Here is a 17988-nt window from a genome sequence, read left to right on the forward strand (position 1 = left end):
CACATAAATATTATGTGATTGTTCTCCTTCGAGGGGGGAGATATAAGAAAAATAACGATCCTCATTTACTCGAAGCGTTATTTTTCTTAAATTGGAATATGTCGTGTTCCCAATGTCTACAATGTCAGCTGGATGTAAAATATTAAATTGTAATAAAAATAATAATTAAACGAAGAAACCACCTGAAGTAAAAGCTTTTAATGTTGTTTTCTGTATTTATTGCAGGTGAGGCTATTTTTTTACTTATGTATGTTTAAAATAGAAATAAAACTTTAAATAAACTGTATTTATTGCAGAAACCCAACGTGAGTTTTTATTTCAAGAGTGAAATAATTAACATTATTATATATATTTAATATTTTATTTTCTCGTTCTGGTAACGAGGCAAAGCGCGGCGTTGAGTTCCGCTACTCAACACGCAATATCTCGAGAATTCAGAAAATGGTGTACAGAAGTGTTTTGTCCCAGATTCCCTCTGCCTAGGGTAGGCTTTGTATGGGATGCAATATGAAGGTAACAAAAAGATTAACATCAGTTTTCACAGCTTAAAATTTCCAATGGAAGTGGGTAGTATGTAGTCATAAAGTTCACATAAAAGCAGCTGCGGGCGGTAACTACTACAGCATAAAATAAAAGCCAAACAAAATAAGTTTAAAATTTTATTTATAATAACAATAGGGAGACTTAAACTATAGTTGACTATTTGCTATTTACGTATTTATGCGATAACATGCCTCGAAGTTACCAAAACAATATGAATACTTGTGAGATCCAGTTGAAAGATTGGCCATAATTGTATAAAAAAAATGATAATTTCACATTTCCTCGCTCCGATAGATAAAGGGCGGCTTTAAGTTCCGCCAATATCTAGAATTCAGGCCGTGCGTGGGGAACAGTGTCGTATCAGTTAGTTGTCTCTGTTATAGTATCCTGCTATATGCGGGATACAGTGGAAAAAAAATGGATTTGCTAATATTTACTATTTTAGGATTATTCTTTTCCTTCATTCATTTTTATTAATTTCATTTTTTTAAATATTGATGACAATTCATGTTGTATTCCTATATAATTGAATTTGAGATTGAAAAACCACTACCAATGGTAGTGGTTTTTCCAACAGTTGACAGAACCGTTGAAAGTTCGAAAAAAAAAGGAAAACTATTTAATTACACTTTGCAATTTGTTAAGTTATTGAAAATGTCCACAGATACAATACTCGGCCGAAAATTAAACCGCTTTTCAATAAACTCGATTCTGGTCAATATTTCACTAATCTATATTACAACTACAGAGTATTTAATAAAATTTAAACAAAATTCTGTATTAAAATGTAACAATTAAGTAAAAAGACCACGAGATCAACAAAAAATATTCTTAAAATGTGTTTATTTGTTTAAGGTTCTTTTTAAAAAGATCTCTCATGTAAGCTCATAAATAAATAATCAACATACAATATATATGTATATAGTATATAAATTGAATACTTCCGGAAAATAAATCATCCGGATATTGATTATTGCAACTTGAATTAATTATTTTATCGATTTTATTAATACATACCGTTTGATAAATACTCGAATACTATTTTTTATATTTATTTGTGACACACAAGTTTTGAACCCCAATTTTTTATAGTTTCATAAATGGTGTGTTAAAAAAAACCTATGTGTGTTAAATAACAAAAAGATGTCTATTTATGTATATTATTATATATTATTTATACAGGCAATATATATTTAAAACGTGAAAGTTAGTTATCGAAATAATGATTAACTATTGAAACGGCAACGCTTGGATTTTTATATAAGTGTTTGTTACACAATACCTCTAAAATTGTTTTAAATTAATCACAAGGCTTCAGAGGAAATTATATTTTAATAAAAAAGACAGCAGTAAATTACTTAGGAAAATATTTTTTTTTAGTCTCGATGCTAATATAATTTTAAATCAAATTGCCTTTCAAATATATCATAATGAAATCATTGAAATTGAAATATATTTAAGAAAAAACTTTTCTTAACTCTCAGTAGTACAAAAATTCCATAAAACTTATTCTATTTTAAAAACCAGCTTCATGGTGTATCCCGCATACAGCAGGAAAGGCTGAAGCCAGTCGTAGTGCAGGGGCACATATGTAAGACTATAAACGGTTATGGGTTCGATCCCCACTCGAGGAAATGAAATCTTTATAATCTCTGTCTACCCTCTTTTTCAATTTGTGAAATATTACGAAATAAACAAACACACATGACTCGTTATTGAAGTAAAACTGTAAGAATATTGACATAATATGACTTTTGTTTTAATACTTTAAAAACAAATGCAGATAATAACAATACTTTTTTAATAAACGACAAGTTATCGCATAACACTGGCATAGACGCGGTTACAGGTTTATATCACACTTAATATACATCACAGACGATATAAAAAATATGAAAATCGATTTTGTAGATGAGTATATTTCACTCGATTTCAATTCATCGTTATTTTAATTTAATATCATTATTGTGAAGTAGACAAGGATATAACTTAATGAAATTGTTTTTCATCGGCCTTTTATTTAATTTGTCAACTTCACGCTTTATCCCGCATACAGTAGTGTAGGCAGAAAGATTATAGTGTCAAGACTCCACCTAAACATTATGTTGCGTGTTGAGTGGCGGAACTCAACGCCGCACTTGTGCCACAAAAAATATGTACATTTTTATATTATCTGTGATATATTTGTTGCTATTATTGAAATAAAACAATTTTAAATCATCTCTAGTTAAACTTGAACCAAAATGGCGCGGAAATTGTACTTTGTATATAAATATTTTCATAATAGTACTATTGTTTACTATAACAAGATTGCCTTTAAACAATTCTTACACAAAATGTTACAAAGAGAGAGCAACAAGCAATAAACCTTTCATATAGGCCCACATTATATATTATTAGTAGTTCCGGAGATTAGCGCGTTGTTCAAACAAATTCTTCAGCTTATACATACAGATATACTACTTCTATTAAAAAACAGACAGCAAATGTACAATTTTATTTCTTTTCTTTATTTTCATCAGTGCTAATATACACATGAATTATATCATTTTAAGTTATTTCGTCGATGAATTGTAACGTATAATACGGTCGAGGAGTCGTGGCTGTCCTGAAGTTAGGCTTTATGAAATTTGGCGCATTGTACACTCGGAAGGAAAATAATGAAATGTAAGAAAAATCCTACAATCGAAACTGCGCAAATCTACGACTCGTCGACCGTATTATTTTATAATTTATGTATGGTCACTTATTAGAAAGAGACACCTATAGATTCTGTCTCACTCACTCATTTTATACATTTATTTATAGAAGCAGGAATTAATTTCATATGTAATATAATTTACACAGGATGACACATGTTGGAAAGAGACACAACTAGACGATTTTGTTTTTTTTGTCTCGCTCGCACACTAACAATTACACTTATATTTCTTAGCTATATTTCAACTATTGAAGATAGACATATATAATATCGATATGCCGCCATTTTTCATTTTTCATTTTTGGCATTTCTTTGCATTAATGAAAATTTTAAATGCACATAAATAATAATAAACTATTTTTTTTGCTATATTGTATAAATTTTGTAAAGACTTAGTAAAAAATGTCAAACGAACATAAAAAAAAATTAAATTGTGATAGGAAAAAGAAGTTTTATATTTTATATAAAATATTTAAAAAATCATAATAATAATTATTATTTTGTTACTAATATTAATTTATGCCTATCTTCATTTTACACTAAACATTGATCCTAGATAGTGTCTTTTTTTATATTAATCGCCATTTTGGTTCAACTTATATGACGTATTGAGACAGAAACCGCCGCCATGTCGGTCTCTATTGGATTTTGTGTGTGGTTTACAGATTTTCGTGTAGGAAATGAAGTAGTGTCGCTTCGTAGTGCTTGGACGCGTGCATTGCACGCAATGAGTGCCTTTCACCGGGGTAAAGCTGCAAAAAATAACATATTTTATACAACTTTCGAAACAGAATATGAATAATTTTTATTTGAGATGTGACACGATTTACTTATGAATTTCACGTTCTAAGTCTCATATAGCAAGGTAGGTCTCATATAACACTAAAAACGCGTGTTGTGTGGCTAACTCAATGCCGAACTTTGGTCAAATCTACGAGGAAATGATAATAATTTATTTCTTCGAGTAGGGGGTCTTTTTTTCGCTTTTACAATATATCACAACAAAATATCATTAATTCAAAAATCTTTTGAGTTACTTTGAGTTATTATACTACTACTACTATATTTTGAGTTATTTAAAAAAAAAATTGTACAAAATCGGGAATCAACCCCGAACTATCACACCAACTAACCTGAACCCTATGTGGTTTCCCGAGCCGTATCAGTTCTGACAGCAACGCTGCCGTGTGACAAAAATGTACATTTTCATCAGCGAGGCCGTGTATTATAAGTAGTCTTCCTTCTCTGTAATAAATAAACAATAGATTACCTTCTTTTTTAGCTTCACGCTGTATCTCGCATATAGCAGGGTAGATAGAGGGAATCTAGTGTTAAGACACTCCGTTCGCTAAAACGATATAAAAAATATTTTTAACACACTTATCAGACTAGGCTAACCTTACTATAAGCGTGAGGGGCGGAGGCCGGTAGTCCCATAGTGCTCCGTAATAGATGATCCAGTCTATGACGACCATTAAGATAATGACTACGACTATGAATATAACTACAACTATAATAATGATAATGACGACAAATATGATTATAATCATGATTTTTTTACAGCAATCATCATTCTCATGTAGCAAGATAGGCAGACGGAGCCTAGTGCCAGGACACTCCGCTTCCCATATACCGTTGAATTCTGGAAGCATTACGTGGCGAGTGGCGGCACTCAACGCTGCGCTGCTGCCTCGAGTGAGAATCGAACCCACACCCTATCGCGTTCACAATCACACGTTTTTGCCCCTGTGTTGCGACTGGTCTTCACCATGGTTATGAATATAATTATGATTATGACTATAGCATAACATCTATAATAATTATAACATGTTTAACTGACCTATCAGGAAAGAAAGGTGCGTGAGCCAGCACACTAGCCCTGCTGTAGGCGTGAGGGGCGGCGGCCGGAAGCCCCATGTAGCGCTCCGTGTAGGCCGTGTCATAGAGCCGCCAGCACGTCACCGGCGCGCCCGCCACGCACACCTTAAACATATTGGGTCGAGTCGCTAGCCCTAGAAGGGCGAGGTAACCCCCTGGAAAAATATGTTTCTTACATTTAAATATCGGTCACCAACAACAACAATATCTATAGTATAGATATTTCATTTAATAATTTGTTTATTGATATATAATATTAGTGTAGATATACAGGGTGGAATTGTCAGCACCACTTTAAATGAAACCACAGTTTTAACTACTCTATAAAAGCCTAATATGATTCCGAAAAAAAATAATTCCCAAAAATGGAAAAGTTATTTTTTCAAACAAAATAAATAATAAAATTATTGTTTTAAAATAAAACGCCATTTGTAAAGTATAATACAAACACGCACACACTTACCTGTCAAAGGGGCAACGTCGCACACGTATGTCACACGAAATACAGGTATGGATAAAAATCGGGAAATGAAAAAAAAAAATCCTACGTCCAAACCGTTGAGGTACCTTAATTAATTTCTTTAGTTCTGGGTTTGAAATATTTTACCCTAAATGCAGTTTCAGTAAAAGAAGCGCTGCCTCTTCCACCCTGTATAATAAAGTTCATCATATTCTATATTTTCTTATAAGTCTGAAAATTCTTTGTTTGAATCAAATAATCTCAGAAACTATAGTTTTGTGTTAAAACATTATTTTTATTACAGATAGCACCATTTTATTGTGCTGTCTATAGGTATAACGTTAATCGTTTCGATGAAGGCCAATGTACCTGTGAACACAATAAATAGTTATTTTCATTTGACCACGCGGACTAATCATCATCCCCTCTCTGGTAAACAGAGAGCGGCATTGAATCCCGCCACTCAACACTCAATGTCTGAAATTCAAGCGGAAAACGGAGAACAGAGTCTTTTTCATTGATATCATTCCCTATCCTGTTATATATGGGATAAAGGTGAAGGTAAAATAATGAAGAATAATAAAAGATGAAGATGAATTAAAATATAACAACTTACCGTAGCTCCACCCGTGTATAGCGACTCTATCCATATCAATACAGCGTGTCTCTTTCGCCAGCCATTGTAAAACTTCTACCTGTACAATTTTTTTTGTTTAATATATGTACAATTATATTCTCTTTCCCTTCCAGTGAAATTAGAGAAAATCTATGCAAAGTATGGCGGAACTAAACGCCACGCTTAGGAAACTTACACTTAAGAATATCAATCGTAATTAAATTAGGAATAGGGAAACTGATGTAAAAGACATCCAGTCGGTCGTCGGTTATTCCTTATCTGTCTGGTCTAAAAAAAGGGAAATAAAAAAACATTAAAGTTTCCGTTAAATTATATTGTTCATTTATGTCCAGTATCAGTTATTTTAGAAATAGTTCTGTGGGTTTCCATTTTTGGATTAAAGTAAATTTAAATATCAGTCATGGCACCCAAGTAAATATTTCCCACCTACACATACATACATTCATTGTATATAAAGAAAAACAAAAAATACTTCTGTTGCACTACTATACAATAAATATACTTAATACTTAAAATAAGTACTATCATGTTACCTGATCATCCAGCTCCACTTGTCCCATCTTCCCCTTGATAGCGGCTTCCCAAGCCCGCCCGCGATGCTTAGATCCGCGTGAGTCAACGGTCACCACGTTGAAGCCACGGGCAGCCAGCATGTGCATGCGTAACTGTCTGATACCCTGCCATGGGATGTAGAGAGATATTTTTTTTAAAAGAAACAGGTAAAATTATGCAGATAATTTAAAAAAAAATCAATGCAGGGACCGGTTACACTACGTGTCTCCCACTTAAACGTGTCAATTAAGCTGTATAAATGGATGTTACATAGTTTTGTAGTAATTACTAGTATTTTTGGGGGAAATAGATTAGATTGAGTGATTTTTTAAGTTATGATCAATAAAAAAAATAAATAATGAGAGATTTTATTACAATACACGTTTCGTAATAAAATAAAAAGCATTTAATTTTGTTACTTACTTTGCATTAGTGAAGGAGGCTTTAAATTTAGTTTCTGTTTTAAATAAAAATACAAGTAAGATCAGTAGTAACATGGTATGAAGTCACAAATAAGTAAGTGTACCCGGTAGCTGTTGGTGACGGTCTGCACCTCGGGCCCGCCGTACACGTGCAGTACGGTAGGGCGGCGCCGGCCTGGCAAACCCGGCGCGCCCGGCACGCACCGCGCGCGCCACAGCGTGCAGTACACGCGCGCGCCGCACGCCAGCTGCGTGCTTAGGATCTGAGGACACGGCACGTCGGGCGCCAGCGACCGCTCTAAGGATGTAAACACAGTATTCATTTTAGTTTCGTGCCGTATCCCACATTGAGTAGAGGAACATTAGTGTTAAGACACTCCATTTCCCACAACATTTTTGAGACAATATGTAAAATTATTCATAGATATATTTTTATTTCACTTTTTTTAGCACTTATAATAATATTACAAACAACACCTGCTTTTTAATTCTATCTCCCTCTTCTCCCACTCCTTTTCTCGCAATCACTTTCATTCAACTAAAAATAATAGAGAAACTAACCTCTAATAAGTAATGACGTGTCATTCTCCTCCTCACCATCCACAGATGACGACCTACTGTTCCGCGAGCCGTTGACTGAACGCGTATCTGATGAGTCTGTAAACAAAAATAATGACACTAACATATCTTGTTTTTTCAATTGCTACACAGGAAATATACTAAAGTGACAATTTCTTTTTTCTTCATGTACTTCCAAATTTTGTGCCCTGCACTCGACACGCAATGCCTCCAGAATTCGGGGAAATTGGCGAATGGAGTATTTTATCATTAGCTTCCCTCTGTTTACCCTGCTATGTGCGGGATATACCGTGAACCTAAAAAAGATATAGGTTTTATATATGAAAAAAGGTCTAATTACTAGTGTGACGTGAGCTCTGCCACTAACACGCAAGGTCTCCAAAATTCGTAACAATAAGTCCCCAGGTTTCCTCTGCCTACTCTAGTATATACGAGATACAGCGTGAAATTTAAGATTTTCTAGGATTATTTTTGCACAATAAGAAAAGTATACATGATGAAAACTCTTAACAATTTATTTTTAACTATGAATTCACTACCCACCGGAGCCAGCCCTCTCCACCAACGCACCATGAGGCACCAACGTAGGGGCGGGGGAGTGTAGCACACGATACACACGCGTGTTAGGCGCCGTGCTTATATTGGATGACGTGATGACTACTGTTGAACACTCCTGGAAATTAATGAGTATATTTACATTAGTTTCCTAAAAAAAAATTGAAATAAATAGAAATGGTAGTGGGGAATGAATATTTTTAAATTCTTCGCTTTTATAAGACAAATTTTCAGTACTTAAGTTCCACCGCTCAACTCGCAATATCTCGAAAATTGAAGAGTGTGTGAAGAACGAAGTAAACAACGAATGAACTTAGTGGATTGTGTCTACTATCCACATCTCGGGAACCGAGTTAAAAAATTTTCTTAAAACAAAATCGAAACCCCTACCTCGTCCATATCAACAGTATGCGAGTGTCCAACATTGGTAAGCAGCGTGATGGTGGAGGGCGGGTTGTATGACGTCACGTATAAATGGCGCTCCAGGGGCGTCTCCCGGAGCCCTACGAAGTAAATTAGACCTCGGGGTTCGTCCACCTGGAGAGGTAAAAATTGTTAGAGTAAGTACTAAATAAATTAAAAAATCAATTAAAATCATAAATTATGTTTAAAAGAGAAACTTACTATTATGCGCGTAGTAGCGTGTTCAACATAAGTTTAAGTATTTTTTTTATATTATTACTTTTCAGTGGCAGCTAACCTTACGATATACTACTTTCTTGATCTTAGCAGGAATTGAATATGCGTCTTTTATATACTGTCTATAATAATATAAATAAGGATGATAAAAAAAATATTATCTTTGTTCCCAGTGTTTCTTTTGTCCCCATTAAACAAATTTAAGCATAAAACATATTTCCTAACCCTAATTAACAAAAAACACAAGAACTCATACGAACACATATGAAACACATAAAAACACACCCATATCTTCCTCCCCATGACCTCCCATTCGCCGCTGGTGATTGTTTGTTTCGATATCACACTTGGTCCTAGAGCATTCGACTCATCTTCAACTATCATATCTGCTACCGCTGTAAGTAAATAAATTATATATTTATTATTTTCAAATGGAAAAGCGGCTTCCCACATTTTCCCGCATAATAGGGTAAGCAGAGTAAATCCAGTGTAAGTACGCTTATTCTATTTTTTAAGCCAATGGATGTTTAGTACCTCAACTTAACGCTGCTTTTTGTTTAAAATTATAATTTATGGCCGTACTCCCCACCTGAAGGAGGTACGCTTCCTGAACATTTTCACTTTGTTCACTCGTATACGGGAAGTAATAAACAATAATAAAAAATAAAAATTTTCAAAATCAAATCTTCAGCTAACTTTAGAGCCGCCACGACTCGTCGATTGTACTGTACAAAAACAACTCACAACAAGCCCTGTTCACAGGTAAGGCACAGGTAACGTGATACAAGTGCAAGTGTCCAGTTTCTTCAGAAGCCCATATGAAGCTGATACTGCCAGGAGTTGAGGGTAAAAAGTGGAGAATATCGTGGACGTTGATCCAAGCGTCGGGCGCTGTTTCGTTGATGAGCACCTGGATATCCTGGAGGTGGAAGAAAAATTAAGTTAAATATGTATTCTTTTTTATGAAACCAGCCGTTGTGCAGGAGCACTAGCATGCGATTGTAAACACTTGAGTAAATGAATATTTAATATTTTTTTCTTTTCCTTGCTCTGGAAATGAGGCAAAGCACGGTGTTGAGTTCCCAGATACTCTTTGCTAGGTGAGAGATACAGCGTGTAGCTAAAAAACAACAACAGTAGCAAATATTTTTTAAGTAACCCCCAACTATAAACCAAGCACCCCTCTCAGCACTATGACTACACTACACTACTATTTCTCTTTATAAAGTTAATAAAAGAATCGAACGAATGAGTGAATGAATGATTGAATTAAATAAATAATTAACGAATAAACAATGAATAAAGGACTAGGAAAAACAATACCGTATTAGCACTACTATCCTCTTGACTGTTCTCAGGTTGAAGTTCGGTGGGCGCGTGTTGATATCCCGCTCGTAGTGTAAAAGCGCTTAAAGGAACCAACGCTAGCTCCAGTCTTTGTTGTTTTCTATCTAGAACTTGGATCCAGACACTAAAATATTAAAACAAATAAAATATTCTTATAAAATAGGGAAAAAAACAGTACAGAACAGAACAAGGCAGACGAGTCGAAGTCGCCCTGAGCCGGTCTTACCCGATGGTGGCTGCGCAGATTTCATTTTAGGTTTTTTTTACTTTTGTTTATTTTTCCCGAATCTTTCTGAATTACGCGTTGTTAACGCGTTATTCAGAAAGTCTAAGATTTAATTAAGCCTACTACTTCAGGCGGCCACACCACATTGGCCTGTCTGTACATAATATAAAGAACATTTTGATATGTTCAGTGTGGGTGGGTGTGGGTTTGATTCCTACTCAGGGTATTATTTAATATTTGTAAAATATTTTTTATAATTTCTCTTTCTGGTAACAAGACAAACAACAAAGTTGGGTTGCGTAGCTCAAACATATCTCGAAGATGTTTGCGTGTGGGGAACATAGTGTCTTAACACTTAGTTCCTCGTGGGATACGGCATCACTCATAGCGGAATAAGCAGAAGGAGAAGAAACTTAAATAGCAAGAGTGAAACGTAAATACTTACTAATTCCCACAAGGTGTCCATCCAATCCTGGCCAAATATTCAAACCAGGGGAAAATCTCTTTCAAAGATTGTTTCAGTTCATACCATCTTATGTCAGTCACTTCCATTAAGTCACTAGTTTCTTGAGCTGAAAGTTAAGGAAAATCTATAATAATAATATAATTCTGAAGAGTGTATTACCTAATAACGCTAATCTCAGAAACAACTGGCTTAAATTGAAAATTCGGTTTCTGTTTGATAGTACATTTATCGAAATAGACTACAAGCTACATTATATAACTTTAATCATTTCGGTCAAATTAGAATATTAAAAAAATGTAAAACTTAAAGTTGTATATGAAAGTTTGTATATGAAATTTTTTTGGTTATTCGCATTTGACTACACAGGCCAAGCCGAAGCCGAATATATAAATTATTATTATTGGAATAGTAGTATTGGTAACACAATGTATCGGAAAGTAGGGAGGGGAGTGTATTAACATTAGGTTCCGTTTACTTACCCCACCTTGCTATAAGCGACATTCAGTTCATTCGTGAATTAAAAAAACACATTCATACCTACAAGCTTTTCATTTAAACACCAACCTTACAACTACACTACTGTAGTATGTAATAAATCTAATCAAATTTTACGAAAAATAACAGATTTTTTTATCAGCTTGCACGCATATAGCAAGATAAACGTAGAGAACCTAGTGTTAAAACACAAACACTTCCTTCTCCGCTTTCAATGTTGTAATTTATATATACATGTACATACATTGTGAAGACATCCCTGATTGACCTTCTTGATAAAAATCCAAAACAGTTTGATTCAATGGCGCCTTTTGTAGTTTAAAAGTAACTAATTTGAGTATGGACTTAGCGTTTGGCGTGCCGGCTCTGGGAAACCTGGAACATATAATATTGTGACGCGTTGGTTGTGGTTGTGTCCTCTTCTTACTACTCGTCGTACTACTACGGTAAAACTATGTGTTTCAAATATAATGAAATTCGGTATCGAAGGACGTTGTTATTACTTACAATTCGACAAATACTAATTATCCTTTATTTATTAAATATTTTCATATAAAACTACCAAAAGATTATACTAATATTAATAGTCCACTTTTTGCCTATTACAAAAATAATGGCATAACTCAACGCCACACATTGTCAATCCCGGCCGAAAGGTATTTTTTTTTTAATATCAAGTATACATAGATTTTTTTATTCTGTATATGAACTTGTGACCTCTTTCAAACATGAACGTACCTGAACTCTTCCACTTCACCGCTGGAACTCTGAGACGATGGGAAACTGAATATTTTCACTTCACTCTCATCCACCTCTTCAAATACTATTCGAAATACATCATCTAGAAAAAACAAGTAAAAATTTTTATTTTTTTACTATCACGCTGTATCCCACATACAGCGGGGTTGACAGAGAGAACCTAGTGTTAAAACACTACGTTCTCATTAAGACACTTTCATTCCCACTTTCCACTGAATTCTAGTGGCGTTGCATTTTGATTGGCGGAACTCAACGCCGCGCTTTGCCTCGTTACTAGAGCGAGGAAATGAAAATATGAAATATTTTATTTTCTTGAATGGAAATCGAACCCACACTCTATAGCGTTTACAGCCGCACGCTTGTGGCCAGCCGCTACGAGTGACATCGAAAAAGCCTCGAGAAAGGCAGTGTCTGACTGGAAAAGTACGTTGTGGGTTCGATCCCAAACATATGAATAATTTTCTATTTCTCCACTCTGAAAAGACAAAGTTTAGCGATGAGCTTCACCAATCAACAAGCAATGTCTCAAATTAGAACAGAAAACGTAGAACAGAGTGTCTCAACACTAGGTGCAATGTCTCTTACCATCTCTAGCAGGTTGCCACCAGAAACCAGTGTACCTGGAGAACTCTTCCTGAGTCACGTAGCAAGGCACACCTGCCTGACACGGATCGTCTGCTAGCCTGGAAAAAGAAATGTTCGTTTTTTCTGCCTACCCTGGACATAGTGGGGTAGGCAGAGGGAATTTGGAGACCTAGTATTAAAACACTTCGTTCCCATTAAGATACTTCCGTTCCCCATTTTCCGTGGAATTCTTGAGGCATTGCGTGGTGAGTGGTGGAACTAAGCTAAGATATGAAAAGATTAAATATTTTATTAACCTGAATGGAATTCGAACCCACAACCATCGCGTTTACATTTGCACACTTGTGCGTCTGTGCGTCATCCATATGTGTCCGATAAGAGAATCCATATCATTGTTGTTTATATTATATTAGTTTGCGTTTTGATTATTTATTTATTAGAATTAAAAATAATACGATGTCTTTAAATTGTACTCCACAATGCCTTTTTTTAGTCTTTGTTCTAGAAATTGGCCCAGTATCTATGGAAAACAGTCATCCATCATCCAAAAAACCAACAATTAAAGCCTTACCGATCATCTCTTCCCTTGCAAGCATATGTCAACCTAGCTGGCCTTTTCAATATGTCTCCGGCAAGCCATATATCACCTCGTGCGGCGTGCGCCACCAACGAGGGGCTAGACGGGCACATGGCAGGGGTTAACGGGGCACCCCAGCCCGTGCTTAGCACTCGCGGTACTAGAGGTGGTGACTGGAAGATGTAGAAGTAAAAAACTTTACATAGCAAAAATCAGATAAAGCAGGATAGGTAGAGGAAGCGTGTTAAAACTTTCGAACTTACAGTGTGCAGAAGCTACACTTAACGATGCGCTTTGTTTTCTTACCAGGAAATCATTCATTAAAAGTAATCACATAAAGTAAGTTATAATTTCAATCAAATGCTGTCCCATCACAGCCTCAGTTTGTTTGTATATATATATTTTTAAATTTATGGAAAAAGAAAAGGCTAACGAGCGTACGGGTCACCTGATGGTAAGTGATCACCGTTGCCCACAACCTCGTATAACACCAGAGGAGCTTCAGGTGCGTTGCCGGCTTTCAAGGTGGAGATAGACGCGCTTTTTGAAGGTACCCAGGTCGTATTGACCTGGAAGCACTCCCGCAGGTAGGCCATTCCACGAAGTTCCTACAAAACCGTACAGTAGTGGAGGGCCACGAATCCAGATTGCGTGAATGGTACTTGAGTTTATGACGTAGTGTGCGGTTAGAAAATTAATAAATGCAGTAGGGAACGCACAGCGAGGGGACATCAAATTCAAATTCAAATTCAAAATATTCTTTATTCAAATAAACTTATAATAAGCACTTTTGAATCGTCGAATGAACATATGAACAAAAAGCTACCATCTCTACGCTAAGCCAATGTGTCAAGCCCTGCACAGGTCATTGGGTCCCCAAAGATTCGAACGGCTCTGCGTTGTATGCGGGGGATTTTTTTGTAGTTAACGCGCAAACTTGCGTCTTCTTTGGATTGCATTGAACCAAGTTCCTTTCACCCCATGAAGAAACATTATTTGTAAGGTATTGCATGTATTTTTTTTTTCTTCTTCTTCTCCATTTTTACTAAATTTGTTAAACTCTGAGAACATATGTTCTCCAATTGTCTGTTCTCATATCATTTGTACACCAACCACTTTCCTTGCGTCTTCTGATTTTTGATGGTAAAGGTTGCTTGATAGAGATCACCTGTGATGTGAGGCCGCCTTTTCATCAATTTTTTTTTGGTTATTATTTTTATAAGGTGTATCATTTTGGTGTACTAAAGCATTAAATAAATGAATACATAAACATGCCATGCCATGTGTCAACTCTGGACACGCAGCAGCATGCAGCCTTGGGGAACGCTGGCGTTCCCAAAGGCTGTGTGCTGACGACGGTTTTCCTCCAAACATATGTTTGGAGCAATAACCGTCGAGAGCGACCTTGATGCTGCACCCAGTGAGAAAGCTGGCGATTCACTTGCATAAATTCTGGGAAGCCCATAGGATGAAAGTTTAACAGGAGGGCCCCATGCCACACTCAATCAAAGCTAAGAGCGCTCTTCTATGAGAATATGGGACTACGCCGACTAAGTAAGAGTGCAGAAACAAACGCGTTAGCACCGGTGTCAGCTCAGGAGCACAAGCAGGTGCGCGAGCACTACGGGAGAGATGGCTCTAAAAAAACTGCTCGCGCCTTCCTTTCCTTGTTCACATCTTATACATATATTACCGCCTGCGTATTCGACATTTTATAGAATACCTAAGTAAAGTATAAAATAATAAATATTTCATATATTACCTACACGTTTCCTATGTATTACCGCAAAGTATTGAATATCGAACTATACACAGTCTGTAACCCATACATATAAAAACCATATCCCAAATTCCGTCCAAATAAAAAAATACTCCATCACATGCAACTATTAATACAAAATTCATAAACTTTTAAATATATTATTCCTAATTAATAAATAATTAAGCACATATTTTTTAACTTTCTTCTAATCAACACACCTGGTTAGATTCTTCCTCGGCCACAAACAGCGAAGACGCACATGGAAACAGTACCCTGCCAGTCTTTTGATGTAGTTCATACGATGCTATCCCCCATCCGGCGACCCTCTGCCGCTCCCATAATAATTGTTCCTCACGCGACCACTTGCCTGACGACACTCCGAGAGCCACATTCGATTCTATTAGGGGTTTCCAGTCTAATCTATGAGACAAATTAGAAAGTAAATATTAGTTCTTTTGTTATATAATATACACAGCATATGTTATATAATATATAGCACAGCTGCACGTTTGGCCGTTCACATTACACAATGCAGTGTTGGTACCAACGCTGTTATATGGCAGCAAAACATGGGTATTACAGAAAAAGAATGAAAGTATGATGAATACTGTGGAAATGCGATCTCTGAAACCGTAATTAAAAATACACAGAATGCACTTGCGAGTATATGACGGTTAGAATGAAGAAGAATGTACTGAGGAGGCTGGGGCACAACCACTGCTCTTTTTTAAAAAAAGATTTATGAATGAAAAGTGAGCAGTAAGTGAGGAAAGAGGACACTTCAGTTGACCTTTAAAACCCAGTTACAGTATATGCTCAGCTACAAGTATTATAAAGGTTGTTGACTGAACTAATCTCAGAAACTTTTTGGTTAATTTATCTAGGAACACTAAGATGTAACAATATTACCTGTGCAATGTTGCTACATTATAGCATTTGGACAAGTGCCATCCAACACTTAGAATATGCAATGTAGGATACATATACTACTCTTAAGGTATGATATACAAAGAGTGTTTTTGTATGAACACAAGTGTCACTAATCGTTCGCATTGTAACTTACCACCAGGTGAGATAGAGGACAAATGTTTGCCTATCTACAATAAAAAAATATATATCTAAGGCTACCTAGGTCTAGTGTAGTTGAAAGTTTATGAACAAGTTTGACATTTTCAATACACTACACTGCACACAATAATCACATTACATTATCACCAGTGATGTGTGCATGTGAATAGCTCAGACACAATTTCCATTTTCAATACACTTACAAATAGACATTACTCACACAATAACCACAACAACAATAAGTGTAAACAGTACAAACATTAATTCAAATTCAAAATATTCTTTATTCAAATAGGCAATTACTATAAGCACTTTTGAATTGTTGAATGAACATATGAACAAAAAGCTACCACCGGTTTGGAAGGCAGTTCTGCTGAGAAAAGCCAGCAAGAAACTCACATTATGTCAGAATGACGATGACTGACATTGACATAATGTCTGAATGAATGAATTTCTGTTTTACTCCATTCTGTGTCTTTACACTAAATATCCTCTGCCTATCGTGCTATATGTGGATATGATGTGGGAAATAAAAAATAAATAAAAAAAAGGCATATTTAGTACATGCCTTTAAAAACTTTTGATCAGAAAACTATTTATTATTCTTAATATATTATTTATAGTTCTTACTATAGATGTATTCAAAACTATTTTGAACAATAATTATAAAACAATACAATTAATTTAAAATCTGGTAAACTTATTATAAAATGTATGAAATTTTCTTGTAAAACTCCAACAATCCTGTTTTTGCATATTTTAAGTACACTTAAATTTTAAATAATAAATTATAATATTTAACATTTTATATATATATAGCTATTAATTAATTTACATACAAAATCAACAACTATATATGATAATGTATGTACAATTTTTGCTTGTAATTCATTGTTTTTAATGTAATACAAGTAGTAAGTAATATTAATTAGAAAATGTTTTAAGGATTTCAAATAGTAACAGTAATATAATGGAATTTTCAGTTATTATTTTTATATTTTAAGTTAAAAATGTCTTCAAATATAGTAAATATAAAAACTGTCAATAACAATTTGCTCACACACCTTGCATTACTGGGTTGTTGGGAAGGATTGATATCAGTATACAAAAGGGTGATCTCCCAACCGTTTTGCGGCGTCCTCAAGAAATATATCCTCACTTTACCATTGCTGAGTTTTCTAAATGAAATAGCCATCGGGACCATCGTTGATAAAGACGATAATTCTTTTCTTAAATCGTGCACCGCCTGTCTCACTTCAGCCCAGCTATATCTTTTCGGGGGTCTATCAAATATCGACGCAACTCCATCACCAGCCTCTCTCAATTCCATTTTATAAAATCAAATAAAAAAATTATATATCGAAAATCCCTTGGCATGACGGCTCAAAAACCGGGAGCCATTTAATTCATTCGTTTACACTTGATTAATATATTTATGCTAATAACATTGCTAATTGTATAATATGAGTGTCATTATATTAAAGAATTACGTGATAATTGTGAATATTTTGTCTAAATTGAGCCAACACACTGCTTTTTGACTTTTCTTGCCAAATGGCACAGATTACAGATATTGAAAAGAGTCCGCCCATCGTTCACAGATGTATGACAAGTGTCAAACACAGCTGATATAAAATATAACATATTTATACTCTGTAAAAGCTGTAGTAATTATACTTACGATATTAATTATTAAAAAAAATTCTTTTTTATTAAGTAGTAATTTCTATAATAATT

General features: G+C 35.0%; 1 protein-coding gene across 2 annotated transcripts; it reads right to left on the reverse strand.

Moving 5' to 3' along the window:
• Nucleotides 1-646: 646 nt before the first annotated feature.
• LOC146530506 (dipeptidyl peptidase 9) lies at nucleotides 647-17828 on the reverse strand. 2 transcript variants are annotated; one of them, XM_085200356.1, is made up of 19 exons: nucleotides 17316-17828; nucleotides 15402-15603; nucleotides 13416-13594; nucleotides 12845-12942; nucleotides 12239-12341; nucleotides 11745-11875; nucleotides 10985-11111; nucleotides 10290-10437; nucleotides 9711-9885; nucleotides 9252-9361; nucleotides 8718-8864; nucleotides 8316-8445; nucleotides 7755-7850; nucleotides 7298-7491; nucleotides 6753-6896; nucleotides 6199-6277; nucleotides 5085-5277; nucleotides 4378-4489; nucleotides 647-3996 (listed from the first exon to the last, which is right to left on the reverse strand). In XM_085200356.1, the coding sequence occupies exons 1-19, from the start codon at nucleotides 17579-17581 to the stop codon at nucleotides 3904-3906; spliced, it is 2727 nt and encodes a 908-aa protein (XP_085056482.1). In that variant the 5' UTR covers nucleotides 17582-17828; the 3' UTR covers nucleotides 647-3903. The 2 variants fall into 2 exon arrangements, with proteins under 2 accessions (XP_085056482.1, XP_085056483.1); XM_085200357.1 differs by lacking the exon at nucleotides 17316-17828 and adding an exon at nucleotides 16472-16613.
• Nucleotides 17829-17988: the final 160 nt, after the last annotated feature.

This window comes from Heliconius melpomene, chromosome 17 (assembly GCF_056956725.1).
Source record: "Heliconius melpomene rosina isolate 202511_hmr_F chromosome 17, ASM5695672v1, whole genome shotgun sequence".
NCBI classification, from domain to species: domain Eukaryota; kingdom Metazoa; phylum Arthropoda; class Insecta; order Lepidoptera; family Nymphalidae; genus Heliconius; species Heliconius melpomene.

Excerpts from the sequence above, each read along its gene's own strand:
- LOC146530506 (XM_085200356.1), bottom strand. The coding sequence starts at position 17,581 with ATGGAATTGAGAGAGGCTGGTGATGGAGTTGCGTCGATATTTGATAGA. Across the intron at positions 7,492-7,754 it reads CACGTCATTACTTATTAGAG|AGCGGTCGCTGGCGCCCGAC; the intron begins GTTAGTTTCTCT and ends TTACATCCTTAG. Across the intron at positions 4,490-5,084 it reads GCACCTTTCTTTCCTGATAG|AGAAGGAAGACTACTTATAA; the intron begins GTCAGTTAAACA and ends TATTTATTACAG.